Genomic DNA, 24,846 nt, shown 5'->3' with positions numbered 1-24,846 from the left:
CTTCTTACTCAGAGTAAACGTGAAAGTGCTTGTAACAGCCTATGTGGCTTTATATAACGATGTGCCTATTGCCCCTGCTATTCACCACCCTACCCCACCCCACCGCATCCCCTACCACACCCCACCGCATCCCCTACCACAACCTCGTAACTTCCCGACCTCACCACCTAGCACTCCTTGTTCACTGTACTTAACTACACTGGACGCTTCTTAACATTCTTCGAATATACTAGCAATTTTTTCTCTTTTAAGTGCTCTGTCTCACATTATCCTTATCGTGCTCCCTCATTTCCTTCAATCTCTACTCAAATGTCACCTTATTAATGAAGCCCCCTCTACCATCCCTCGCCATCCTTTCTCTGTATTTCATGTGTCCCCATAGCACTTATCATCTAACATATGATAACATATTTAGTTATCTATTCATTATCTGCATCTCCTCCACTAGAATATAAGTTCCATGAAGGTAAACATTTTCTTTGTTTTGTGGAATGATATATCTTCGCAGCCAGAAGAATGCCTGACATACAATGAGATTCAAAAACCAGTTGTTCATAATGAATTACATGTCTGAAAGCTAATTTAAGTAATAATTATATTTTACTTTGGATATTAAAGTTAATCTGCTTTTATCTAACCTGTATATGTCATAGAGAAGATTTGGAATGAAAAATTATAGTACATTAAAAACTAATTTTGAAAGCTACTTCTTAACCACTGCCTAGGCAATGGATTGCCATTCTTATATCAATTTACCAGAAGTCAGAAAGTGACAGGAATAACACGTTGTTCTATAGTAGGGATCAACAACCTTTTCTGGTGAAGGGTCAAATAGTAAATATTTTAGGGTCTGCAAGGTAAACAGTCTCTTTAACAACATTCACTTCTACTGTTGCAGCACAAATATAACTATATATAATACAAAAATAAATGAGTGTGGCTGTGTTCCAATAAACCTTCATTTACAAAAACAAAGAATGGGTTGGATCTGGTGCATGGGACCACAGTTCGTCAACACCTGCTCTAAAGTGTATTATTTTTTTAAGAGTAAATGAAAACCAAATACTTTTAGTTACCATTTATACTTAGGAACTATATCGATTATTTAACAGAAAAACTGAATATACTGATATTTGGTGTTATTATTTCAAATATTTAATTGATATTGTGAAACATTTACAAACACACTAAATAAAACTGGTATAATCATCACATTACCTGTGTTTACTCCTCCAGTTAAAATCCAGGCTCCGGTTGTAACTGCAGCTTTAATAAGACCCTTTCCAAGCAGCTGCTTGATTCGTGGGTGAAGCTCAAATTTCTGCATGCCCCCATGCACAGAGATAACAAGTTTGGGTAATTCCATTTGCCATTCTTTAAGCAGAAGTTGCAGAATGACTTCAGGTTTGGTGTCATATGATAGTCTCACATACTAAAAAAGATTTTTAAAGGATAAAATAACTGAATATGTTCAAAGGTTTCATAATGCAACATTATACATTAGAAAAATGTGATTTAGATCAGATTATTATAAAACAGATTTATTAGGTTACTTTTAATATACTTAACACCCCTAGGAATAAGCAATAATAAACAATTTTAAAGTCGGAAAATCATTCTGTAAGAGCCACAGAAGCAGTGGTACTCTAATTTGTAACCTTTAAAATATAAATGTTTCTCTTCCTATTTATATAAACTCAATTACCATTCATCCAATTTACATATTTATCCACAGTTATTTACTGACTTGTTTAACTATGAATATGCAGTAGTGGGAACTGCTAAAGGCTAGCTATAGTGATGAGAAAAGGAAAAAAGAAAGAAGAATGGGGTGCCTGGGTAGCTCAATCAGTTAAGGTCTGCCTTAGGCTCAGGTCATGATCCTGGAGTCCCAGGACTGAGCCCCAAGTTGATCTCCCTGTTCAGTGGGGAGTCTGCTTCTACCTCTCCCTCTGCCCCTTCCCGCTTACGTTTTTTCTCTCTCTCAGATAAATAAATCTTTAAAAGAAAGAAAGAATGAATGAAAGAAAGAGAAATTAAGAAAAGAAAGAGGAATGAAAAAACTCTTGCTATTAGGAGAGACAATTATCTGAAAGTTTTGTCAATGATCTGGTCTATTTATAATAGAATTCTGATTATAGAGTAAAATAACAAAGATTTTTTACTCAATATTTCAAGGTGTTCAGATGGATTTACAAGTTTAATTTTTTAAAAATTCTATAGAAAATAAGCTAGCCCATCTGTGAAATAACTTCCTCTGGTTTACCAGATTAAAAATTTATCTTTATCTTAAGTGACATCACAAAACTTACTTATTATGACTACGCTAATTAATTTTCTTTGTCTCATGTACCTAGATGATTTAGCTCACAAGAAATCTGAAATATTCATATATTAGAAGAAAAACATTTTTATAATCATTTCTAACAAAGGTTCTTTGCAAAACAATATACTGTTCACTGCTTTACAACCAGAGATCCAATACCAATGAAAAATATTCTAGAATATCAGAACCCAAAACACCGGAATTCTACAAAACTGAGAAGACCCCAAAGTCCCTTAGGAATGTTTGTAATGAGGCATGCCTGGCTAGCTCAGTCAATTAAACATCTGCCTTCGGCTCACTTTGTGATCTCAGGATCCTGGGATCCAGCCCTGTGTCAGGCTTCCCGCTCACTGAGCGAGGAATCTGCTTCTCTCTCTGACCCCTCTCCCCCGCTAGTGCTCGCTCTCTTTCTCACTCCAACATTAAATTTAAAAAAAGAATGTTTGTAATGAGATTTGTTCTATACTAAGTCTTCCTACATTAGTTTTGTCTAACTCATTATTATATTTGGCATAAAGTCATGTTTGGAAAACAGCTTAAAGTTAAAAAAAAAAAAAGATTATATAAGGAATAAATGAGGAGTTCCACTTCAGACAATGGTAGACTAGACTGTTTTGAACTAACTCTGCCCCTAGGAATAGAAAAACTAGAAAATAAATAACACGTATGAGGCATCAGAGAGCTAAGACAATGAAAAACTGTGGGATCAGGATCCAAAAGAAAAGGAAAACTTGGAGCAATGTGCCCACCTTTACCACTGCTTTTCCCATCAAGGCAGGGAGGCAGGCAGAACAAAGAACAACATAAAGGGTAAAATGTTGATAAATATAAATGAAAAATAATGTTTGGGGGGTTTAAAATTATGCCAACAAAAGCACATTAAGTCATGAAAGAATTAAATGCAGTTACAAGTATTCTAACAGTTCTTGCACTTCCAAAAAGTAGTGAAAGGACTAATTTATAGTAAGTTAAAATGTGTTTTGTAGTGTTTATTATAAGATGAATCTATAGGAAAAACAATCTATAAAAAACATGCTATTAAGGAAGGAAATAATAAAAAATACTTAATCCAAAGCAAACAAGAAAGAAAAGGGAACAAAGAAAAAGTGAGACAGCTTATTTTAAAATAAGCTTAAAAATTATGTGTTGCGGGGCGCCTGGGTGGCGCAGTCGTTAAGCGTCTGCCTTTGGCTCAGGGCGTGATCCTGGCGTTCCGGGATCGAGCCCCACATCAGGCTCCTCTGCTAGGAGCCTGCTTCTTCCTCTCACACTCCCCCTGCTGTGTTCCCTCTCTCACTGGCTGTCTCTCTGTCAAATAAATAAATAAAATCTTTAAAAAAAAAAAAAAATTATGTGTTGCTTATAAAGAAACCTCTTAGGGGCGCCTGGGTGGCTCAGTAGGTTAAGCATCTGCCTTTGGCTCAGGTCATGATCCCAGGACCCCTGGGACTGAGACCCATGTTGGGCTACCTGCTCAGCAGAGAGTCTGCTTCTGCTTCTCCTTCTCCCTCTCCCCCTCCCCTGCTCGTGCTCTCTCTCTCACTTTCCCACAAATAAATAAAATCTTAAAAAAAAAAGAAAATGACAAGATTAAAGACATTTCATAATGATAGAACGTTCAATTCACCAACCAACATGTAACACTTTCTATATGTATATGTACCTATACAAAGAACTTTAAAATACATAAAGAAATGACTGAGACTAACTTTCTGATCTACTGCTATATAAATCTTCTGACAATAAATGTATTATATATTATTTAGATAACAAGATAAATGAAGTTAAAAAAAATCAAGTATGTGACATACCTTAGCTCTGTAGGAATGAGAACCCCCTTGAAAATTTATGACTCCATAAGCATCCGTTGGGCTCTGTTCTGTATGCTTTTCCACAGACCATTCTTCTAATGTCTGATTAAAATGGTCACCCAATTTCACATCTGAGTATTTCATGGCAAGACTTGCAGTAAAACAAGCATGTTGCTTGACCAAGCGACCACAAAAACACCTAAAGGAAAGAAATGAAATTTTAAAAAGACCTTTCAAAAAATTAGTCAATGAAAAACTGAATTAAAATGAACCAATGAAAAGTATAAAAATTATTTAACTTTTTAATTTTATAATATCAATAAATTAATACTTGTAATATAGTATAAGTACATTTTTTTTGATGATATATTCCTCTAAATTTAGTGTTGGGTTATCTACAAAATGTAGTATAGTCATATAACAGAATAGCATTCAGCATGAGAATATCTAATATTAGAATATTAAACACAATATGATCTCAAAATCATCATGCTTCATGAAAGAATCCAATGCCAAACAGTACATATTTTTATGATTTCATGTATACAAAATTCAAGAAAATGCAAACTAATCTATACAGTGATGACAATGGTGGCTCAGGGTCAAGCACAGAAAAAGCAATTGTATTCTACCTAGAAGCACTATAGGACGCTACTATGTAGGAAGCAGGTACCCGGTGGAGCCAGGCAGTCTCACTAATTTAATAAAAAATCATAGGAGCGCCTGGGTTGGTTAAGTTGGTTGAGCAACTGACTCCTGATTTCAGGTCGGGTCATGATCTTGGGGTCCTGGGATTGATCCCCCGTGTCAGCTCCCCACTCAGCAGGGAGTCTGCTTGTAGATTCTCTCCCTCACCCTGCTCATGTGAGTGCATGCTCTCTAAAATAAATAATTTTTTTTTTTTTAAATCACATCACAGTTTGTAGAAGCCAAAGGAGCTAGAGTTTGTAGGGCAAAAAACAAAGAGGAAGGAGCTACATGAGAGAGTTCTCGATATATGCAGAAGGATATTCTTTTTTAAAGATTTTATTTATTTATTCGACAGGATAGAGACAGCCAGCTAGAGAGGGAACACAAGCAGGGGGAGCAGGAGAGGAAGAAGCAGGCTCCCAGCGGAGGAGCCTGATGTGGGGCTCGATCCCATAACGCTAGGATCACGCCCTGAGCCGAAGGCAGACGCTTAACCGCTGTGCCACCCAGGCGCCCCGCAGAAGGATATTCTTAAACATGAGTAAGAACAAACTACCCAAGGCAAACCTAAGAACTACTAGACACAGTTACTAGGCCAAATAATTCCTGAAGTTCATAAAGGGCAGGGAACAGTTTGTGTTGCTACCAGCCAGAGTAAGAGATCTCAATACCAAAGACCTCTAAAAGGGTGCTCAGAATAGCAATGCCTAATTAGAAGGGCTAAATTAGACCTAGACCATGAAGTGCCATGATGAACTGTAAGAGCAAGACTTGAAAGGATCAAATTAATCCAAAGTAACTTAATTGCATGCTAAAACAAGCCCAAAATTCCCTAAAAGAATGATAAAATCCAGCACCCTAAAACATAACCTCTCTCTCAAATAAATAAAATCTTATAAAAGAAACAGAATCCATCCAAAATGAAACACTGAGAAAAAAGACTGGAGGAAAACAAAAGGAATAAACATTGGCAACCTGTGGAACAGTATCAAAGTAGCTCAACACACACACGATTCAAGTCCCAGAAATAAGGTAATGGGAATCAAAATTTGAAAACATAGGGCAGGGACACCGGGGTGGCTCAGTCTGTTAAGCATCTGCCTTCAGTTCAGGTTAAGCTCCCAGGGTCCTGGGATCAAGTTCCGTATCAGGTTCCTTGCTCAGCGGGGAGCCTGCTTCTCCTCTGCCTCTGCCTACCTCTCCCCCTACTTGTGGGGGCTCTCTCTCTCCAACAAATAAATAACATCTTTATAATTAAAAAAAAAGGAAGAAAACAGGGCAAAAATCTGAAAACTATTTGAGCCAACAGATCTGAGCAGTTCAACAAGAACTGAGCAAAACTGGGGCGCCTGGGTAGCGCAGTCGTTAAAGCGTCTGCCTTCGGCTCAGGGCGTGATCCTGGCGATCCGGGATCGAGTCCCACATCAGGCTCTTCCGCTATGAGCCTGCTTCTTCCTCTCCCACTCCCCCTGCTGTGTTCCCTCTCTCGCTGGCTGTCTCTCTGTCACATAAATAAATAAAATCTTTAAAAAAAAAAAAAAAAAAAAAAAAGAACTGAGCAAAACAAGCTTGAAGAAATCACTCTAGGGCACTGCTGAAAGCCAATGATAGGGAAAATCTTCAAAGCAGCGTACCACATTATGTGTAGAAGAATAAAGGTAAGAATGACAGTGGACACCTTGTCAAAAATCATGCAATCCAACAGTCACTGGCACATCATCTTAGTGTCTGTTTTTTTTTTTTTTTTAAGTTTTATTTATTTAAGTAATCTCTATATCCAACATGGGGCTTGAACTCACAGCCCCAAGATTAAGAGTTACATGCTCTTCCAACTGAGCCAGTCAGGCACCCCAATTTTTTGGTATAGCATCTTTAAAGTACTAAAGGGGGGGGGAACCCTATCAAATTAGAATCCTATAAGACTCAAACAAAACTACCAGCCAACCAAAGTGATTAAACAGACATTTAGCACTCAACAATAGAATAAAAACTCTTCTTGAGTGCACAGAAATATTTGCCAAGATTAAACATATTCTAGGCCATAAAATAAGTCTCGATAAACTAGCATAAGGATGGAAATCAAAGTATGTTCTCAGGCCACAGTGAACTGAACTAGAAACCAATAAAAGAAAATATGGGGGAGGAGGGGTTGTTCCTGGGTAGTTCAGTTGGTTCAGCATCTGACTCTTGATTTCGGCTCAGGTCATGATCTCACCGGTCCTGAGATCAAGCCCCGCATGGGGCTCTGAGCAGGGTGTGGAACCTACTTAAGATTCTCTCTTTTTCCCTCTGCTCCTCCTGCCCCCCCCAACTCATGTGTGTGCACTCTCTCTCTCTAAAAGAAAGGAAAAGAAAATAAAATACTGGGAAATTCTTCAAGTATTTGGAAATTAAATGACACACTTTTTTATTAACTCATGGATCAAAGAAAGTCACATAAGAACTTAGAAAATATGTGGAACAAAATGAAAATAAAAATAAACAATATCAAAACATATGGGATGCAACTGCACAGTGTTTAGTATAAAAGCATATTCACATAAATACTTTACAGTATAAAAATATATAGCATAAAAATCTGTAGTATATAGTTTAAATTAGAAAAGAAGATCTGCTACGTGAGGAAGGTAAAGATGGCGGCGGCCCGGGCATGGGTCCTGGGAGTCCAATGCCTAAAAAGGGCAGCCCGAACCATGGTGCCCTTGGGTACACCGACAGCTTAGCACATTACCAAGGACACGTTCCTGGGGTCCTATCCCAAGAGCTCAGAAGAATGGGCCACCACCGCCAAGAAAAATAGTATGTGGGGAGAAGACTAACAACTGTACCGGGATGATGGCACGTGGTACGACGACTACCTGAAGCTCTCTACTGCTCAGGGCAGAGAGGGATCCATGGTATAACTGGGACCACCCAGACCTGAGGTTGAACTGGGGTGTACCAATGCCCTGGGACCTTGACATGTATATCAGGAACTGTGTGGACACATCCCCCATGCCCGTTTCCGAGAATCTCATGTGTAAGTACCTCTTTGGCTTCGTGGCCTTCATGCTGTTCATGTTTTGGGTTGGGAAGACTTACCCAACCTACCAATCTGTGGGGCTAAAGCAGAATCCTTATAATAATCTGTACCTGGAACAAGGCAGAGATCCCACTGAAGAGCCTGAACCAGTGGTTCATTATGAGATCTGAGGTGGATTCACCAGCTTTGTGCCCCTTAAGTGACTCCCTCATTTCTACAGATTTAACCTTAATGAAATCCCTAATAAAACTTAGTGCCGTCATGGAAAAAACAACAAAATTTACAAGCAACAGTAATCTAAACTTCCACCTTAAAACTTTTTTAAAAGGCCAAATTAAACCCGAAGTGAGCAGATGGAAAGAAATAATAAAGAGCACACAATAAAACATAAAAAGAAAAGAAAAACAATGTAGAAAAATCAATGAAACTAAAAGCTTGGTCACTGAAAAGACCAACAAAATTCAATATCTATTCACTATAAACATTTTCAGCAAACTAGGAAAAGAGGGAACTTCCTCAACACAGATATCATCATACTTACTTACTGTTGGCTACGAGTACTACTCACTACATTCTGAGTCATGTGAGTCTTTCTAGCTAATCACCAAACCTAGGGGTCATCTTGGGGACACTTGACATAGTAGACAAAATATATGAGATAACTGTTTTTAAGCACTGAACAAGAAGAATTATGGGACTTCCATCCTTGAAATGAAGGAAAATATATGAAGTGAGGCCCATAACTGTACCAACTACACTGGGGTAATTTCTCAACCATTCTGCACTGAGATAATGTTCAGGTAGAAAATGGCAGTGTCAATGAGCTGAGCAAGGAGGCAGCAAACAGAATTCCAGGCTGCTGAAACAGCTGAAATTTGTAGCAGAGTACCAGAGGAGAGCTATAGAGAGAGGGAAACAAGACACTTGTGTGAGGATTCACCAGGGTTCTTGGCCACACACTGAGCTGTATCTGTGTCGGTCAAGACTTTGACACCTACCAGAAATCAGCTGCTGCGAGTCTGAGACCTGAATCATAAAGGGCTGGGAGACACTGCAGTCTTAGTTCAGAGTGAAAAGACATCACTAGGTATCCTGGGCATTCAGTGGAGACCCTAAAAAGGTTATACCTTAGGAGTACAGTCCACATTCTAAGACTAAATTCAAAATAAAAATAGAGCTACCCTAACAAAGAATGAAATCAAGCCCTATGGGACAAAAGAATCTGTCAGTAATTTCGTCACCTGTCAAAACAAAATTTAAACCCTTTAAAGGAAGGTGAAATAGTCCAGAACTCCTAAAGTGGATCATGCAAACTCACAACATACAATAAAAAATTACTAGACATATGAAAAAGCAAAAAAAGTGACTCATAATCATGAAAAAAATAGATAAATTTAATAATAGAAACAGACCCTAAATGACACAGATGTTGGAATTAGTAAACAAAAATTTTAATGCAGATATAAGTATGTTCAAGGACTTATAGAAATAGATGGTGATAACAATGATACAGATAAGGCATCTTAGCAGTGACCTGGAAACTATAATAAAGAATCAAATGAAAAGTTTAGAACTAAAAAATACAATGCATGAAAAGTTCACTGGATGGGCAAAACAGCATACTGGCAATTGTAAAAATAAGGATTAATGGGGAAAAAATAAAATATATTACAAAGCTACAGTAATCAAAGAAAAAAATAAAGATTAGTGAACCTTAAGAAATATCAATATAAATGTTCTACTTTAATCACTGGAATAAAATTTTAATTAAAAAAAAACAAAAAAACAAAAACAAAAAAAAAAAACAGGGCTGGGGCGCCTAGGTGGTGGCACAATCAGTTAAGCATCCAGCTCTTGGTTTCAGCTCAGGTCACGATCCCAAGGTCCTGGGATCCAGACCCGTTGGGCTCCCTGCTCAGCAGTGAGTCTGCTTGTCCTTCTCCCTCTGCTCTCCCCACCCCGTTTGAGGTTGTCCAGTCTCTCTTTCCCTCTCTCTCAAATAAATAACATCTTTTAAAAAATCATGCAATCTAACAAATGTATAACCAGAGTTTCAGAGGGAAGAAAGAGAGAGAATGGGGCAGAAAAATATTTTAAGAAACAATGTCTAAAAACTTCCCAATTTGGTGAAAAATATGAACTTGCAGATATTTATGCACAGTATATACAAAGAGAACCACTCTTACGCAGATTGTACACCTGCTGCTGAAAACCAAGGATAGAGGAAGAAAGTCTTTGAAGCAGTCTGAGAGAAAAAAGATCATTACACACAGAACAACTACACTAGTGACAACTGACTTCTCACAAAAACAAGAGCCAGAAGACAATATAATGGGATCTTCAAAGTGCTGGAATGAGAAAACTATCAACTCAGAATTCTGTATCTAGGGAAAATATCCTTCAAAAATGAGAGTAAAATAAACATGAAAAATGAAATATATGAAAACATATTTTCAGATAAACCAATCTGAGAAAATTCATCTCTATCGTATCTGCAGTATACCAAACACTAAACGAAGATCTTCAGTTTAAATGGAAAGATACCACCTGGAACTCTGCATCTAAAGGAAGGAACGAATAGGACTGGAAATGGTAAAACAACTCAATATATCTAAAATGAACTCATTCTGTGCACTTTTCTTCCTAGCCTACCTACCAGAGACCTTCTAGTCTTACTCTTATATCCCCCTTCATCAGATCTTAATGGAACAGCATCACCATATACTTAGTTACCTAGGCAAGAAGCTTAGGATTCACCAAATCCTATCGAACTTATTAATCCCTTCAAATACATCTACTTCTCTTCACCATCACAGCCACTATCTTAATTCAGACTCTCATTTTTTTCCAGAATTATTCCAAAACTTTCCAAGCTATTTTTTTCTCCTAATCTAATCTCTTCAAAATGCCAACTGCTTTTACCAAAGAAGAAAAACTAAGCATTTTACTCCCTACATATCCTTTTAACATGAAATCAAAACTATGTGACATAGTACACAAACAGCTTAAATGATCTAGTCCCTACTTATTTCTCCAGATCAAATCTCTCCCATATCCATATTACATTTTACATTCTGCAGTTCCCTGACAGAACCATAATCTCTTTAACTGTTAGGCCTTCCCACATCCTGTTTCTCTGCCTAAATCCCTTTTGCTCAATCTTTACCTAATTCACATTCAACTGTAGAAATCTGCTCAAGTAGCTTCACTGGATTTTCAAGTAGCCTCGCCCAATCCTTCACCTCCCAACTCTGAGTAAACTAACCCTCAAACGTAATAACCTGTGAGCTATGCTTCTAATAGATTAGTTTTATTTTTCGAAATTTGTGCAATAGAGTTTCGTTATTAAACTTACCTGACAAGTTGCTGACAAATTTGACATCCTGGAAGGCATCTATAATACAAGGTAAATTTATTACTTAACACTAAAAAAATTTTTAATTTAAACCAAATAAAATCCATAAAATAGTACAAAACAAAGGAAAACAATATGCTTAGTCTAATTGTTCAGTAGATATTATGGTCATTTATACCTTGATTTATACACTCAAATAACTATTTTTTTAACACATAGTTTCCACATTTTTTTATTGAAATTGACATACAATGTTACATTAGTTTCAGGTACACAATATAGTGTGTAATAATTTTATACATTACTCAGTATTCACCAAGATAAGAGTAGTCACCACCTGCCACCATATATTATTATAGTATTATTAACTATATTCCTGGGCGCCTGGGTGGCTCAGTCGTTGAGCGTCTGCCTTCGGCTTGGGTCGTAATACCAGGGTTCTGGGATCAAGCCCCGCACTGGGCTCCCTGCTTGGCGGGAAGCCTGCTTCTTCCTCTCCCACTCCCCTTGCTGGTGTTCCCTCTCTCACTGTGTCTCTCTCTGTCCAATGGATAAATAAAATCTTAAAAAAAAAACAAAACTATACTCCTTATGCTGTACTTTTATCTCCAATAATATTTGTAACTGGAAGTTTGTACCTCTTACTTCCCCCCCTTCGCCTATTTTACCCATTCCCTCATCCACCTAATATTTAAAATAGTTTCCATTTTTTTAAAGTACAACTAGTTGTGACAAAATCCAGAAACTAAAGAGAAAAGATTGACAGATTTAACTACACAAAAATACAACATTTCTACATGGCAAAAAATATGCCACTCAAAGTCTAAAAACAAACAGGAAAAAATAATTGCAGTCAACAGTTTAGTTTCCCTAATATACATAGTTTCATCAAATCTACGTAAAAAAGGAAAACATACGGATAGTTCACAAGTAAAAATATACACATGAAAAGGCATTTGATTAGAAAAGATTTTTTTAATCCTTTAAGACAGTATCTTGAGGAGAATAGAGATACGTAGTCTTATATGCTGGTGGGAGTATAAACTGATACGATCTCAATGGAAGGCAACTTGGTAATACTCATCCCAATGAAAAAAGGTAGACTCCCTCTCAAACTCCAATTCCAATACTAAAACTATAGGCGAAAAACTACTTGTAGCACATGTATAAAACGACTAATGTACAAGGTTATTCATTCACTACAGCATTTTTTTCTAATAACAAAAAGAAAAACAGAAAAGCTAAAATGTTCATCAGTAAGGAACTACTAAGGGGGGCCTGGGTGGCTCAGTCGGTTAAGCGTCTATCTTTGGCTCCAGTCATGGAACCGGGGCACGCCCTGGGATCAAGCCCCAAGGCCCAAGCCCCGTGTCAGGCTACCTGCTCAGTGGGGAGCCTGCTTCTCCCTCTGCTGCTCCCCCTGTTTGTGCTCTGTCTCCCTCTCTTTCAAATAAATAAGATCTTTTAAAAAAAATACGGAAATACTAAAACAAACTATGATCCAGATATATAATTAAAAAGGATGCAACAACTAAAAACAGTAGTTATTGCCAAGATAATAAACACTATGGGTTAAACAGTATGTACTTAAAAGAAGAGAGAGAGAAGTAAATACACATCTGCTAGGACATGCAAAGACTGTATCTAGCTATTTCTGGAAGGTATTCCAAGGAATAGGTAACACTGGTCTTCTTTAGGAAGGGGAATTTATAGTTAAGGCACAGTGGCAGAAAGGAGACTTTCACTTACAAATTATGATATCTTGTAAATCCATGTATTAACCTATTCATAAAAAACTAATTTTCAAGTTCAACTAGCATAAGGGCACCTGGCTGGCTCAGTTGGAAGAGCGTGCAACAGTTGATCTCAGTGTTGTGAGTTCAAGCCCCATGTTAGATGTAAAGATTACTTAAAAATAATATCTTATAGAAAAATTTTTTAACTAGCATAGAAAGAAATGACGAGCTACCAGTGTTTGAAAATTATGTCTCATATGGATGGTTACAGCCAAAGATACTTAGTAACAGAATGAGATTTCTTTAACACCTAAAGTTAAATTTCTACTGCAAAATGAAATTAACAAAAGTAAAGGAAATAACTCAATAATACAATCTATTTTTTTAATAAAGCAAAACCATAATTTTCTCCCAATGAAAGAAGAGTGTCTTACTTTAGAACTGGCACGCTGAACTAAGGAGATCTAAATTCTAATCCCACCTTTATGAATTATTAGCCATGTGACCTGGGAAATGTTGCTTCTCTGGTTAAGAAATGTAATGTTATTGGGACCAAGCCCCATTTCGACTCTGCACTCAGCAGGGAGTCTCCTTGAGGATTCTCTCCCCTCTACCTCTCACTCCATGTGTGGGCACTCTCTAATAAATAAATCAATCTTTTTTTTTTTTTTAAGATTTTATTTATTTGAGAGAGAGAGAAAGAGCGAGAGCACACGCAAAAGAAGAGGGAGCAGCAGAAGGAGACAGAGAAGCAGGCTCTCCACTGAGTAGGGAGTCCAATGCAGGGTTCAATCCCAGGACGCTGGGATCATGACCTGAGCCGAAGGCAGATGTTTAACCGACTGAGCCACCCAGATACCCCAATAAATAAATCTTAAAAAAAAAAAAAAAAAGTAATGTTACATTGTAACAAAACATCTTTAATGATTAATAAGAAATTCAAAAATTCACAGAATAATGACTGGAAGAGATATTAAGGTTTATCTGTTTTAATTATCTAAATGACATTTACCAAATTTACCAAAAAATGAAGGAATGTTAAAAAACATAAAAAATATTTTCTCAATAATCAAGTAAATGCAAATTTAAGACATATACTATTTCCTACTAATCACTTTTCCTTGCAGATAAAGAAAAATGTTACTCTAGTCAATATTCAGTATAGCAGGCATTCTTGCCACTACTGGTAATAACATATATTGCTTTAATTCTTTTGGAAAGCTTTTTGGCATTACATACACTAAGAGGGGAAAAATAACATTTTGTAAAAGAGCACATACAATATTTTACACATAGGCTGAATGTAACAACGTTTTAAAACAAAACCTATTGAGAAAATACTAAAATTAAATGCTCCAAAATGTTATTAATAATGACTGCCTTGGGGCACCTGGGTGGCTCGGTCAGGTCGGTTAAGAATCTGACTCTTGATTTCACCCCAGGTCACGATCTCAGGGTCATGGGATAGAGCCCCGCGTTGGGCTCCGTGCTGGGTGGGGAGCCTGCTTAAGATTCTCTCTCACTCTTAATCACAGGAAACAAACAGGGTTGCTGGAGGAGTGGGGTAGGGGATGTGGCAACTGGGTGATGGACATTAAGGAAGGCATGTGATATAATGAGTACTGGGTATTATATAAGACTGAGGAATCACTGAACTCTACCTCTGACATTAATACACTATATGTTAACTGAATTTAAATAAAAAAGAAAAAGAAAAAATAAATAATAAATAAACAAACAAATAAATAAATAAATAAATAAATAAATAAAATAATCTTTAAAAAGAAATGAAGAACTAACAAAAAATGGACAGGCCTTGAAAACATTGTGCTGAGTAAAAGAAACCAGACTCAAAAGGCCACATATTTATGAGTCCATGTATATGAAATGTCCAGAACAGGCAAATCCATAAAGACAGAAAGTAGATTTGTGGTTGTCAGGGACTGGGGGGAGAGAAGAATGAGAATGACTGCTAACAGGTACTGAGTTCCCTTTAGGAGTGATAAAAATGTTCTGGAATTAGATAGTGGTGATGTTTGCACAACCTTTTGAATATATTAAAAACCAACAAAATGTATATTTCAAATGGTCAATTTTATGCTATATAAATTATATCTCCATTTTTAAAAAGAAAAAAGATTCTCTCCCTCTGCCCCTCCCCTCCCCTTTCTCTCTCACTCCCCCCTCTAAAATAAATGTATCAGTTTATAAAAAATCACTAATTTTGCTATTTTTTGTATAGTTTGATATATAATGTTATATTTGTTCCAGATGTACAACAGAGTGATCAACAATGCTGTATATCCTGAAATGCATACCACAATAAGTACTGTTACCATTTGTCACCATACAACATTATTACAATATTATTGACTATATTCCCTATGCTACACTTTTCATCTCTGTGACTTACTCATTTTATTCACCTACTTCATATATCTCCCTAGCCCCTCCCTCACACCTACACCCATCTTTTCTGGCAACTACCACTTTGTTCTCTGTATCTATGAGTCTGTTTTGCTTCTTTGTTCTGTTTTTTAGAGTCCACATATGAGTAAAATCATATGGTACTTGTCTTTCTCTGACTTACTTTGTTTTGCATAATAACCTCTAGGTCCATCCATGTTATTGCAAATACCAAGATTTCATTCTTTTTTTATGACTAATATTCTATTGTGTGTGTGTGTGTGTGTATGTACATATACACACACACACTGTACTTTATCTATTGCTGAACACTTAACGTTGCTTACATATCTTGGCTATTGTAAATAATCCTGCAATAAATACAGGAATGCATATATCATGGTGTCTGGGTGGTGCAGTCAGTTAAGCATCTGACTCTTGGTTTCAGCTCAGGTCGTGATCTCACGGGTGTTAAGATCGAACCCCAGGGCTCCATGCTCAGCACGAAGTCTGCTTGAGACTCTCTCTCTCTCCCTTTGCCCCTCCCCTGCTCTCTATAAAATAAATAAATCTTAAAAAACAAAACAAAAACAAAGGAGTGCATGTATCTTTTCCAATTAGTGTTTTTGTATTCTTTGGGTAGATACTCAATACTGAATTCCTGGATCATATGGCATTTCTATTTTTTAATTTTTTTGTGGAAACACCATACTGTTTTCCAGGGTCACTGCACCAACTTACATTCCCACTAATAGTGCAGGAGGGTTCCCTTTTCTCCACACCATTGCCACCACTTGTTATTTCTTGTCTTTTTGACGTCAGCCGTTCTGACTGGTATGAGATGATACTTCACTGAAGTTTTGCTTTGCATTTCCCTGATGATTAGTGACGTTGAGCATCTTTACCTGTATCTGTTGGCCATATGTAGGTCTTCTCTGGAAAAAAGCCTATTTGGGTCTTCTGACCAGTTTTTTGGGGTGGTGAGCTATATAAATCCTTCGTACATTTTGGATATTAACCTCTTACCAGATATATCATTTGCAAATATCTTCTCAACTCAGTAGGCTGCTTTTTTGTTTTATTAATAGTTTCCTTTGTTGTGGAAAAGCTTTTTATTTTGGTATAATCCTAATAGTTTATTTTTGCTTTTGTTTCCCTTGCCTGAGGAGGCATATCCATAAAAATGTTGCTAAGGCCAATGTCCAAGAGATTGCTGTCTGTTTTTTTCTAGAAGTTTAATGATTTCAGGTCTCACACCTAAGTCGTTAATCCATTTTGAGGTGTTGGGCTTTTTGTGGGGTTTTTTTGCGTTTATTTTTGTATATGGTATAAGAAAGCAGTCCAATTTCGTTCTTTTCCATGTAGCTGTCCATTTTTCCCAACAACAGTCTTTTCCCCCACTGCATATTCTTGCTATCTCTGTCACATATTAATTGGCCATGTAAGTCTGGGTTTATTTCGGGGCTTTCTATACTGTTCTATTAATCTATGTGTCTACTTTTGTGCCAGTATCATACTATTTTGATTACTACAGCTTCATAGTGTATCTTGAAATCTGGGATTGTCAAGAAATGGGCAGAAGACAAGAACAGACATTTCTCCAACGAAAACATACAAATGGCCAAGAGACACATGAAAAAATGCTCAATATCACTCAGCATCAGAGAAATACAAATCGAAACCACAATGAGATACCACCTTACACAGTCAGAATGGCTAACATTAACAAGTCAGGAAACAACAAATGTTGGCAAGGATGAGGAGAAAGAGGAACCCTCTTACACTGTACACTGTTGGTGGGAATGCAAGACGGTGCAGCCACTCTGGAGAACAGTATGGAGGTTCCTCAAAAAGTTGAAAATAGAGCTACCCTATGACTCAGCAATTGCACTACTAGGGATTTACCCCAAAGATACAAATGTAGTGACCCAAAGGGACACCTGTACCCCCGTGTTTACAGCAGCAATGTCCACAATAGCCAAACTATGGAAAGAGCCCAGGTGTCCATCAAAAGATGAATGGATAAAGAAGATGTGGTATATATATATATAGAATGGAATACTACTCAGCCCTCAAAAACTGAAATCTTGCCATTTGCAACAACATGGATGGAACTAGAGCATACTACACTAAGCGAAATGAGTCAATCAGAGAAAGACAATCATATGATCTCACTCATATGTGGATTTTAAGAAACAAAACAGAGAATCATAGGGGAAGAGAGGAAAAACAAAACCAAGATGAAATCAGAAAAGGAGACAAACCATAAGAGACCTTTAATCATAGGAAACAAACTGAGGGTTGCTGGAGGGGAGAAGGGTGGGGGGATGGGGTAACTGTGTGATCGACATTAAGGCGGGCATGTATACTGGGTATTATATGAAACTGAAGAATCACTGATCTCTACTTTTGAAACCAATAGATTATATGTTAATCAACTGAATTAAAATTTTAAAAAAACTGAAAAAAAAAAAAAAAAAGAAATACTGGATTGTGATAACCTCCTAAAGCTTTATTCCTCTTTCTCAAGACTCGTTTGGCTATACAGGGTCTTTTGTGGTTTCATTCAAATTTTAGGATTATTTGTTCTAGTTCTGAATTTGGCTATGTTTTTGTGAGAGTGATATATCAAATGGAAGTAAAAGTTGCAGATAAGTTAACTGGAAAGAGAATAAGGTTTGACAGGAAATGAGAAAGGTAAGAAGATTCAAAAATCTTGCAAATGCCTTTCTCAACTAATTTTTCCTAAGTACCTATGCAGAGAGGTTCTCTGTATTCTAGGAAATAACTTTCTTTGATTTGCCCTTTTAAGCTTTTATCTATTTTTAGGCCCCAGGGGAAAAAAAAATTATGAAAAGGGTTACTTCAATAAATACCTCAAGAGGTATTTTTCTTGAATTACAACTAGTGGCTTTTAAATTTTTCTATTATCAAAGCCATGTGAAAGATCAAAAAGTCAATTAGAGATGTCTACAATCTCTGATGATAGGTTTTCTAGCAGACGCTGAGCTGTATCTATATTTTGACAAACAAATACAGGAAATATTAGGTTTGTATTGGTTTCTTTAGCATGAAGCATAGTGTTGGATACTCAATAGATGTTCAATAAATAAAGACACATTTTTAAGTTCTCATTATCAGTGAATCAGTTAAAAGAGCCTTAACTGCTTTATCTTTGTAATATACTAGTATGATCTGGGGGAGTTTAGGGATGGGCGAATACTCTAAAGAAGAGGTTTTATGCTGTAAACATCATTAAGAACTCTAGAATACTGATATTGTGCTAATGATATCTCGTCTCAATCTTTTTTTTTTTTTTAAGATTTTACTTTTTTTCTTTGAGAGCGCGCAAGTAGGGATAGGGAAAAGCAGGCTCCCCATTGAGCTAGGAGCCCATCACGGGTCTCGATCCCAGGACCCTGGAATCATGACCTGAGCTGAAGGCAGATGCCAACCAACTGAGCCACCCAGGTACCCTCTCCTCTCAATCTTAAATGAATAATTAACAGTAAGCACTAAAGGTAACAGTAACTATAAATACTTCAATAATTTTGGTTTTTAATAAGCAAACAGCAATATAATTTACATCTAAATTCCTAGAACCCAAAAAACAAAGGTATGCTTACCTGTGAGGGTCTTTGGAACTTGGTATAATATATACACATTCCCTCTTGGTCAAAGTGCTTTCTATCCAGGATTTCTGGGACTGAAACAAAAAGTTATAAAAGATGGTTTATAAATTAACCCACTGATAGTACAATGAAATAATTTAACGGTAAGTACATAAAAAGAAATAGTTCTATACTATTTAACTTTTTCCCAATTCACTAAATACTTACCAAGAGTATAAAGACTTACTAAAGATAACACACCTAAAATATAACAATCATTCTATTCAAGTCCACTGTGATTAAGATTACTAAATCAATATGCTGTGAAGATACTCTTACTTCACATAATGAGAGGAGGAAAATCAAGTTTGAGATTTCCAATATGGGCCAAAGACCTCGAGAGGGGCTGGTATGATTCTGGGAAGTGGATCACTTAAAAACCAACTGAAAGTGATTGTCAGATTTAACTAAAAAAATAAAACCTAGCTATATTTAATTTCTAAGTTAAATACATAAAACATAAGGGCATGGATGGTTAATGGTATACAGACAGAAAAAGATACCAAGCAAATCCTAATCAAAACAAAAATAATGCCAGGAAAAATAGACACTAAACATCAATAGGGTTAGGGTAGGTTATTACATGATTACAAGTGACTGATTTACCAGATTGTGATAACAATCTTAAATATGTATAACCAAATAGTCTCAAAATACATAATGCAAAAAATTAATAGAATAAGAAAAATCTAGGGTCACAGTGGAAGATTAATACATTTCCCTCAATTACTGTAAATCTTAAATAATTTTTAAAATTTAAAAGTTGTTTTTAAATTAATTTTTTATACCACTATTTAAGTTTCTGCGTAGATCCTTAGACTATTAGACTCTGGATCCTCATCCTGCTAATGGTGACTGATTAAAAAAGAAGAGGCATTATGTACTGGGACAGATGAAACTCTTGTAAATTATAAGAGAGTAGATTAAAAACTGTAGAATCCATCCTCTATATAATTTAGAAGCATCATCAGGACAGTCCAAAAAGGAAGAGCCTATGTTCTAAAAGGAAACCTCTGAGAGAAGAGACATTCTAGACGATATTATGATTGGTGAAGTTTTTAGGTTCCTCTCAAATCCTTCAGGTACCCTAATAATAAACCTTAGTCTATTCCCCCAATGCTAATTCTGGTAAATTCTGCCAAAATTCTCTCTTCATTTCAAAATGTCCATTTCCTTAAAAGAAGAAGGAAGAGGAGGGGGAGGAGGAGGAGGAAGAGGAAGTAGTAGTTGTTGTTCATTTCCTAGGTCAATGGTTCTTTTTTTTTTTTTTAAGATTTTATTTATTTGTCAGAGAGAGAGAGAGAGTGAGACTGCACGCACAAGCAGGGGGAGCGGCAGGCAAAGAGAGAAGCAAACTCCCTGCGGAGCAAGGAGCCTGATATGGGGCTCTATCCCAGAACCCTGAGATCATGACCTGAGACGAGGGCAGCCGCTTAACGACTGAGCCACCTAAATGGTTGTTTAAATAGACTCACTTAGGTGGGAACAAATTACATCACAATCCCCTAGTTATAAAAACCAGAGGATGACCTCTAGAACATAGTGCGCTGAATCAGCAAAATATCCTACATTCTAAAGTTCACTCAGCATAATCCCTCCACCACCTTCTTATTCTAACTAAAATCTGGTATTCCTTTGAAAAATCTGCTTCCCCTAGCCCAAAAAGGGGGGTGGGGGGGCAGGAATCTCTCTAGTTTCACTATACCAGAAATTCATGTTTGCTTCTAGAATACATCTGGCAAACTCAACCCTGACTCAACTTAATTGCCCAACTACTCCATAACTGCTTACTTACTGTTAACGTAACTAGACAAAACAGAACAATGCTCTCTAGTTTCACTTCAAAACCCTAACCACAAACTTCAAATGCTCCTTAATGATGCCCAACGATCACACAATATATCCCTAGTCCATGATTTCACACTACTTCCTTCTCTCCTCAAACCTCCAAACCCCCTTCCCCACTCTCTCTCTCCACAGATGACCTCACTTCCCATTTAACTGAGCAAATTTAAGCAACAAGAAGAAAACTTATACAAGCTTCTATCATATATATCCACCAATAAGTATCTATACCCACATATTCTGCCTTCTTTCCTGTGACTATATGTACTTCTATTTAAGTCCAACCATTCATCTTGTGCCGTAAATCCCATACAGCTCACGAAAGGACATTTATTCTCCACCAATTCCTTCTTAATTTTTTTGGTCTTTATTAACTCATTCCCATGAACATGCAACATGTTATTATTCTCCTCATTTTAAAAAACAAACCACAACAAACCTTTGCTTTACTCCACCTTCCCCTCAAGCTAACACTCAATGTTTCTGCCTCCACCTACAATACAGATCATTGATAAAAGTTTTTCCCTTTTCTTCTCCTGCCATGCTTTCTAAAACTCACTCCAGTCAGGCTTTCAAGCCAACCACTCTCTTTGAATTAAGTTTCAACAAGGTATGCCTGGGTGGTTCAGTTGGTTAAGCATCTGCCTTCAGCTCAGGTCATGATCTCAGGGTCCTGGGATCGAGTCCCACATTCGGCTCCCTGCTCAGTGGCGACCCTGCTTCTCTGTCTCCCTCTGCTTGTGCGCGCGCGCTCTCTCTCTCTCAAATAAGTAAATAAAATCTTTAAAAAAAAGAAAGAAGCTTCAATGAGATCACCAATGACTTTTTCTAAATCCAAAGGTAACTTTTCAGGACTCATCTTCATTGATGTGTCCAGCAGCATTTAACAAAGTTGCCACTCTCAGCTTTTTTAAACATCTTCATCAGTTAGTTTGGTCTTCTTATCACTGGTCACTCCTTTTATCTCCCTTGCTGATTCCTCTCCACTTCTCCCCAGTCTTTTTTTGTTTTGCTTTCTTTAAAGATTTTATTTATTTATTTGACAGAGCACATGCGCGTAGCAGGGGGAGCACAGAGGAAGAGGGAGAAGCAGGCTCCCCACTAAGCAGGGTGCCCAATGAGGGGCTCGATCACAGAATCCCAAGATCATGACCTGAGCCGAAGGCAGACACTTAACGACTAAGCCACCCAGGCACCCCTCTTCTCCCCAATCTTTGGACTTCTTTTTTCCAATTATATTCATTCAGAATTTGGACTTTTTTCCCCCAATTATATTCACTCTTTCAGTGCTCACACCCAGTTTATCACAATACATTGGATGACTCCTAAATTTGTATTTCCATACTGGATCTCTCCCTAAACTCCATGCTCATATATCCAACAGCCTACTCAACAGCTTCATTTTGATGTCCAACAGGCATCTTAAACTTAAAGATGGCCTAAACTGAACTCACCTTTCATCCACTCATTTCTTATGCGGTCTTCCCCATCTCAGTAAATGCCAACTCTATTCTTCCAGTTGTTTTTTTTAAAGCAAAAATCTTAGTGACATTCTTGATTTCCTCTTTATCTACTTCATATATAGTCTCATCCAGAATCCAGCTGCTTCTCACACCTCCATTGCTACTATTCTAGTCCAAGCCATCATCACCTCTTGCCTGGCTTACCAGAATCCACTCATGTCACCCTTGCCACCTTATAGTCTATTTGTCAAAAGAGATAAAGTAATATTTTTTCTTTGAATGAATATAAAGAGTTTATTCGGTACGTATTTGGGTATACAACAATTTGGAACACAGATTTTTAACAATTATTAATGCACAAAATCTTTCATGTTATGCAACTCTATGCCAAGATTTCAACTTTCTTCCATGCAACAGATATGAAGATCTAAATGGAAACCCAGCTAAGTCTTAAACATAAAGTAATATTTTAAAAATATATCTGGGGTGCCTGGGTGGTGCAGTTGGTTAAGCATCCAACTCTTAGTTTTAGCTCAGGTCCTGATCTCAGGGTTGTGAGATGGAGCCCCGCGTCACACTCTGCGTTAAGAATCACTTTCGGGCGCCTGGGTGCCTCAGTTGGTTAAGCGACTGCCTTCGGCTCAGGTCATGATCCTGGAGTCCTAGGATCTCCTGGAGTCCTAGGATCGAGTCCCACAATGGGCTCCCTGTTCAGAGGGGAGTGTGCTTCTCCCTCTGCCCCTCCCCCCCACGTAAATAAATAAAATCTTAAAAAAAAAATTCACTTTCTCCCTCTCCCTCTGCCCCTCCCCCACACTGTCTCTAAAATAAATAAAATCTTTAAAAATATGTCATTATGTCCCTTCTCTACTCAAGACTCTCCAATGCCTTCACATTTTACTCAAGAGTTTTTATAAAAGCCAAAGTCCTTACAATAACCTTTAACGTCCTAGTGCTCTGCATCTCTGCATTCTGCCTCATTACTTCGATTCTATCACCTCCTTCAAGTCTTTGAGCAAATATCACCTTCTTAATGAAGCTTACACTATTTAAAAATGCAATTTCCACCACAACCCCTCACTCCCTTATGAAACTATAGAGTAATAGAACCACCATCCCCAGGATCACATTTAGAGCACTGTCCTGAGAACCAAAAGATCTGGCCATATCAATTAAACTGCTAGTGTATTATTCCTATCCTAGACCTTTATCCTACTCCACAACCATATACTGATGCTAAGGCAGAGCACCTGTAACTGAAAAGACAAGGCATTTCATATGACTTCTGCTTATAACTTGAAAAAATATATAATTTGGTAGTGCTGCCTGAGATGCGACGATGTGAGGCTGAACTTCTATTAAGACCAACTTAACCTACTGCTTGAAACTCATGAAATTTTCATTATGCTATTATTAAAAAATACAGGATTCAGGAGTAGTACTGAAATTATACTGTGCTTTGTTATTTAAAGGTTGCATCTCAAATTAGAAATGGTTTGTAAAAACAAGACATGTTAGTGATTGTACTTACTGCTATATGCTTACTACTTGTTCACTTATTAATGTAATTCAGATACAGATAATATAGGAAAAGTATGGTCATTTATTAAAAAGTTAAACTTACATATCACCCAGCAATTCCATTCCAAAGTATCTTCCCAAGAAAAGTGAAAACATGTTCACACAAAGATTGTATCTGAATGTTCACAGAAGAAATATTCGTAACAGCCAACAAAATCAAACAGGCACATAATGGTATACCACTTATAACAAAAGGGGGACAAGCTAAGGATAACACGCAACATTGCTACACCTCAAAAACATTAAGTAAAAAAAGTCAGGCACATAAGATTACATAACTGCATTTACACGAAATGTCTAGGAAAGTCAAAAACCATAGAAACAATAAATTTAGTAAATGGCTGGGGCTGAAAGTAAGAACAGTGATAAACTGCAAACAAATAAATACAAGAGAACTTTGTGAAAGGACAGAGTGTTCTGAAACTGTATTGTGGTGGTTATAAAACTACATAAATGTACTAAAAACCATCAAGGGACGCCTGCATGGCTTAGTTGTTTAAGTGTCTGCTGGCAGCTCAGGGCATGATCCGAGGGTCCTGGGATCCAGCCCCCCACCTCCATGGGCTCCCTGCTCAGGGGGAACTCTGCTTCTCCCTCTCCCTCTGCTCCTCTCCCCCACCCTTCCCTGCCACCCTGCTCATGCTCTCTCTCAAATAAATAAATAAATAAACAAAATATTTAAAAAAAACAAAACGCCATCAAACTTGTATACTTACCAAGGGCAAATTTTAGAATATGTGCATTATACCACAAAAAAGCTGCTTAAAAGGCAGGGGAGGGTTGTTAAGAAACATGTAAAACAGAACAAAGAGGTCAAATGTATGTTTAATTAGAGTTCCAGATGGAGAAAAGGGAAAGAATGGGCAAAGGGAATGTTTAAAGAGGCGATAAGAATTTCCCAGAATTGATGACAAACACCAATCTGCAGATTCTGAGAACC

At 37.2% G+C, this 24,846-nt stretch overlaps 1 protein-coding gene and 1 pseudogene across 1 annotated transcript in view; one reads left to right on the top strand and one right to left on the bottom strand.

The window, feature by feature from the left end:
* TRPM7 (transient receptor potential cation channel subfamily M member 7) overlaps positions 1-24,846 on the bottom strand; it is a 117,175-nt gene that overhangs the window by 75,805 nt on the left and 16,524 nt on the right. Inside the window, exons 2-5 of the mRNA XM_008705960.2 lie at positions 18,973-19,052; positions 11,205-11,243; positions 4,138-4,336; positions 1,219-1,432 (exon numbers count right to left, since the gene is read on the bottom strand). Of these exons, the coding sequence (XP_008704182.2) occupies positions 1,219-1,432; positions 4,138-4,336; positions 11,205-11,243; positions 18,973-19,052 (532 nt within the window). The remainder of the gene's footprint in view (positions 1-1,218; positions 1,433-4,137; positions 4,337-11,204; positions 11,244-18,972; positions 19,053-24,846) is intronic.
* On the top strand, positions 7,111-8,230 carry LOC103676737 (annotated as a pseudogene).

Source organism: Ursus maritimus, unplaced genomic scaffold (genome assembly GCF_017311325.1).
Source record: "Ursus maritimus isolate PB19 unplaced genomic scaffold, ASM1731132v1 scaffold_35, whole genome shotgun sequence".
Classification (NCBI taxonomy): domain Eukaryota; kingdom Metazoa; phylum Chordata; class Mammalia; order Carnivora; family Ursidae; genus Ursus; species Ursus maritimus.
Note: the sequence above shows the minus strand (reverse complement) of the source record. Positions and strands in the feature narration are given on the sequence as shown.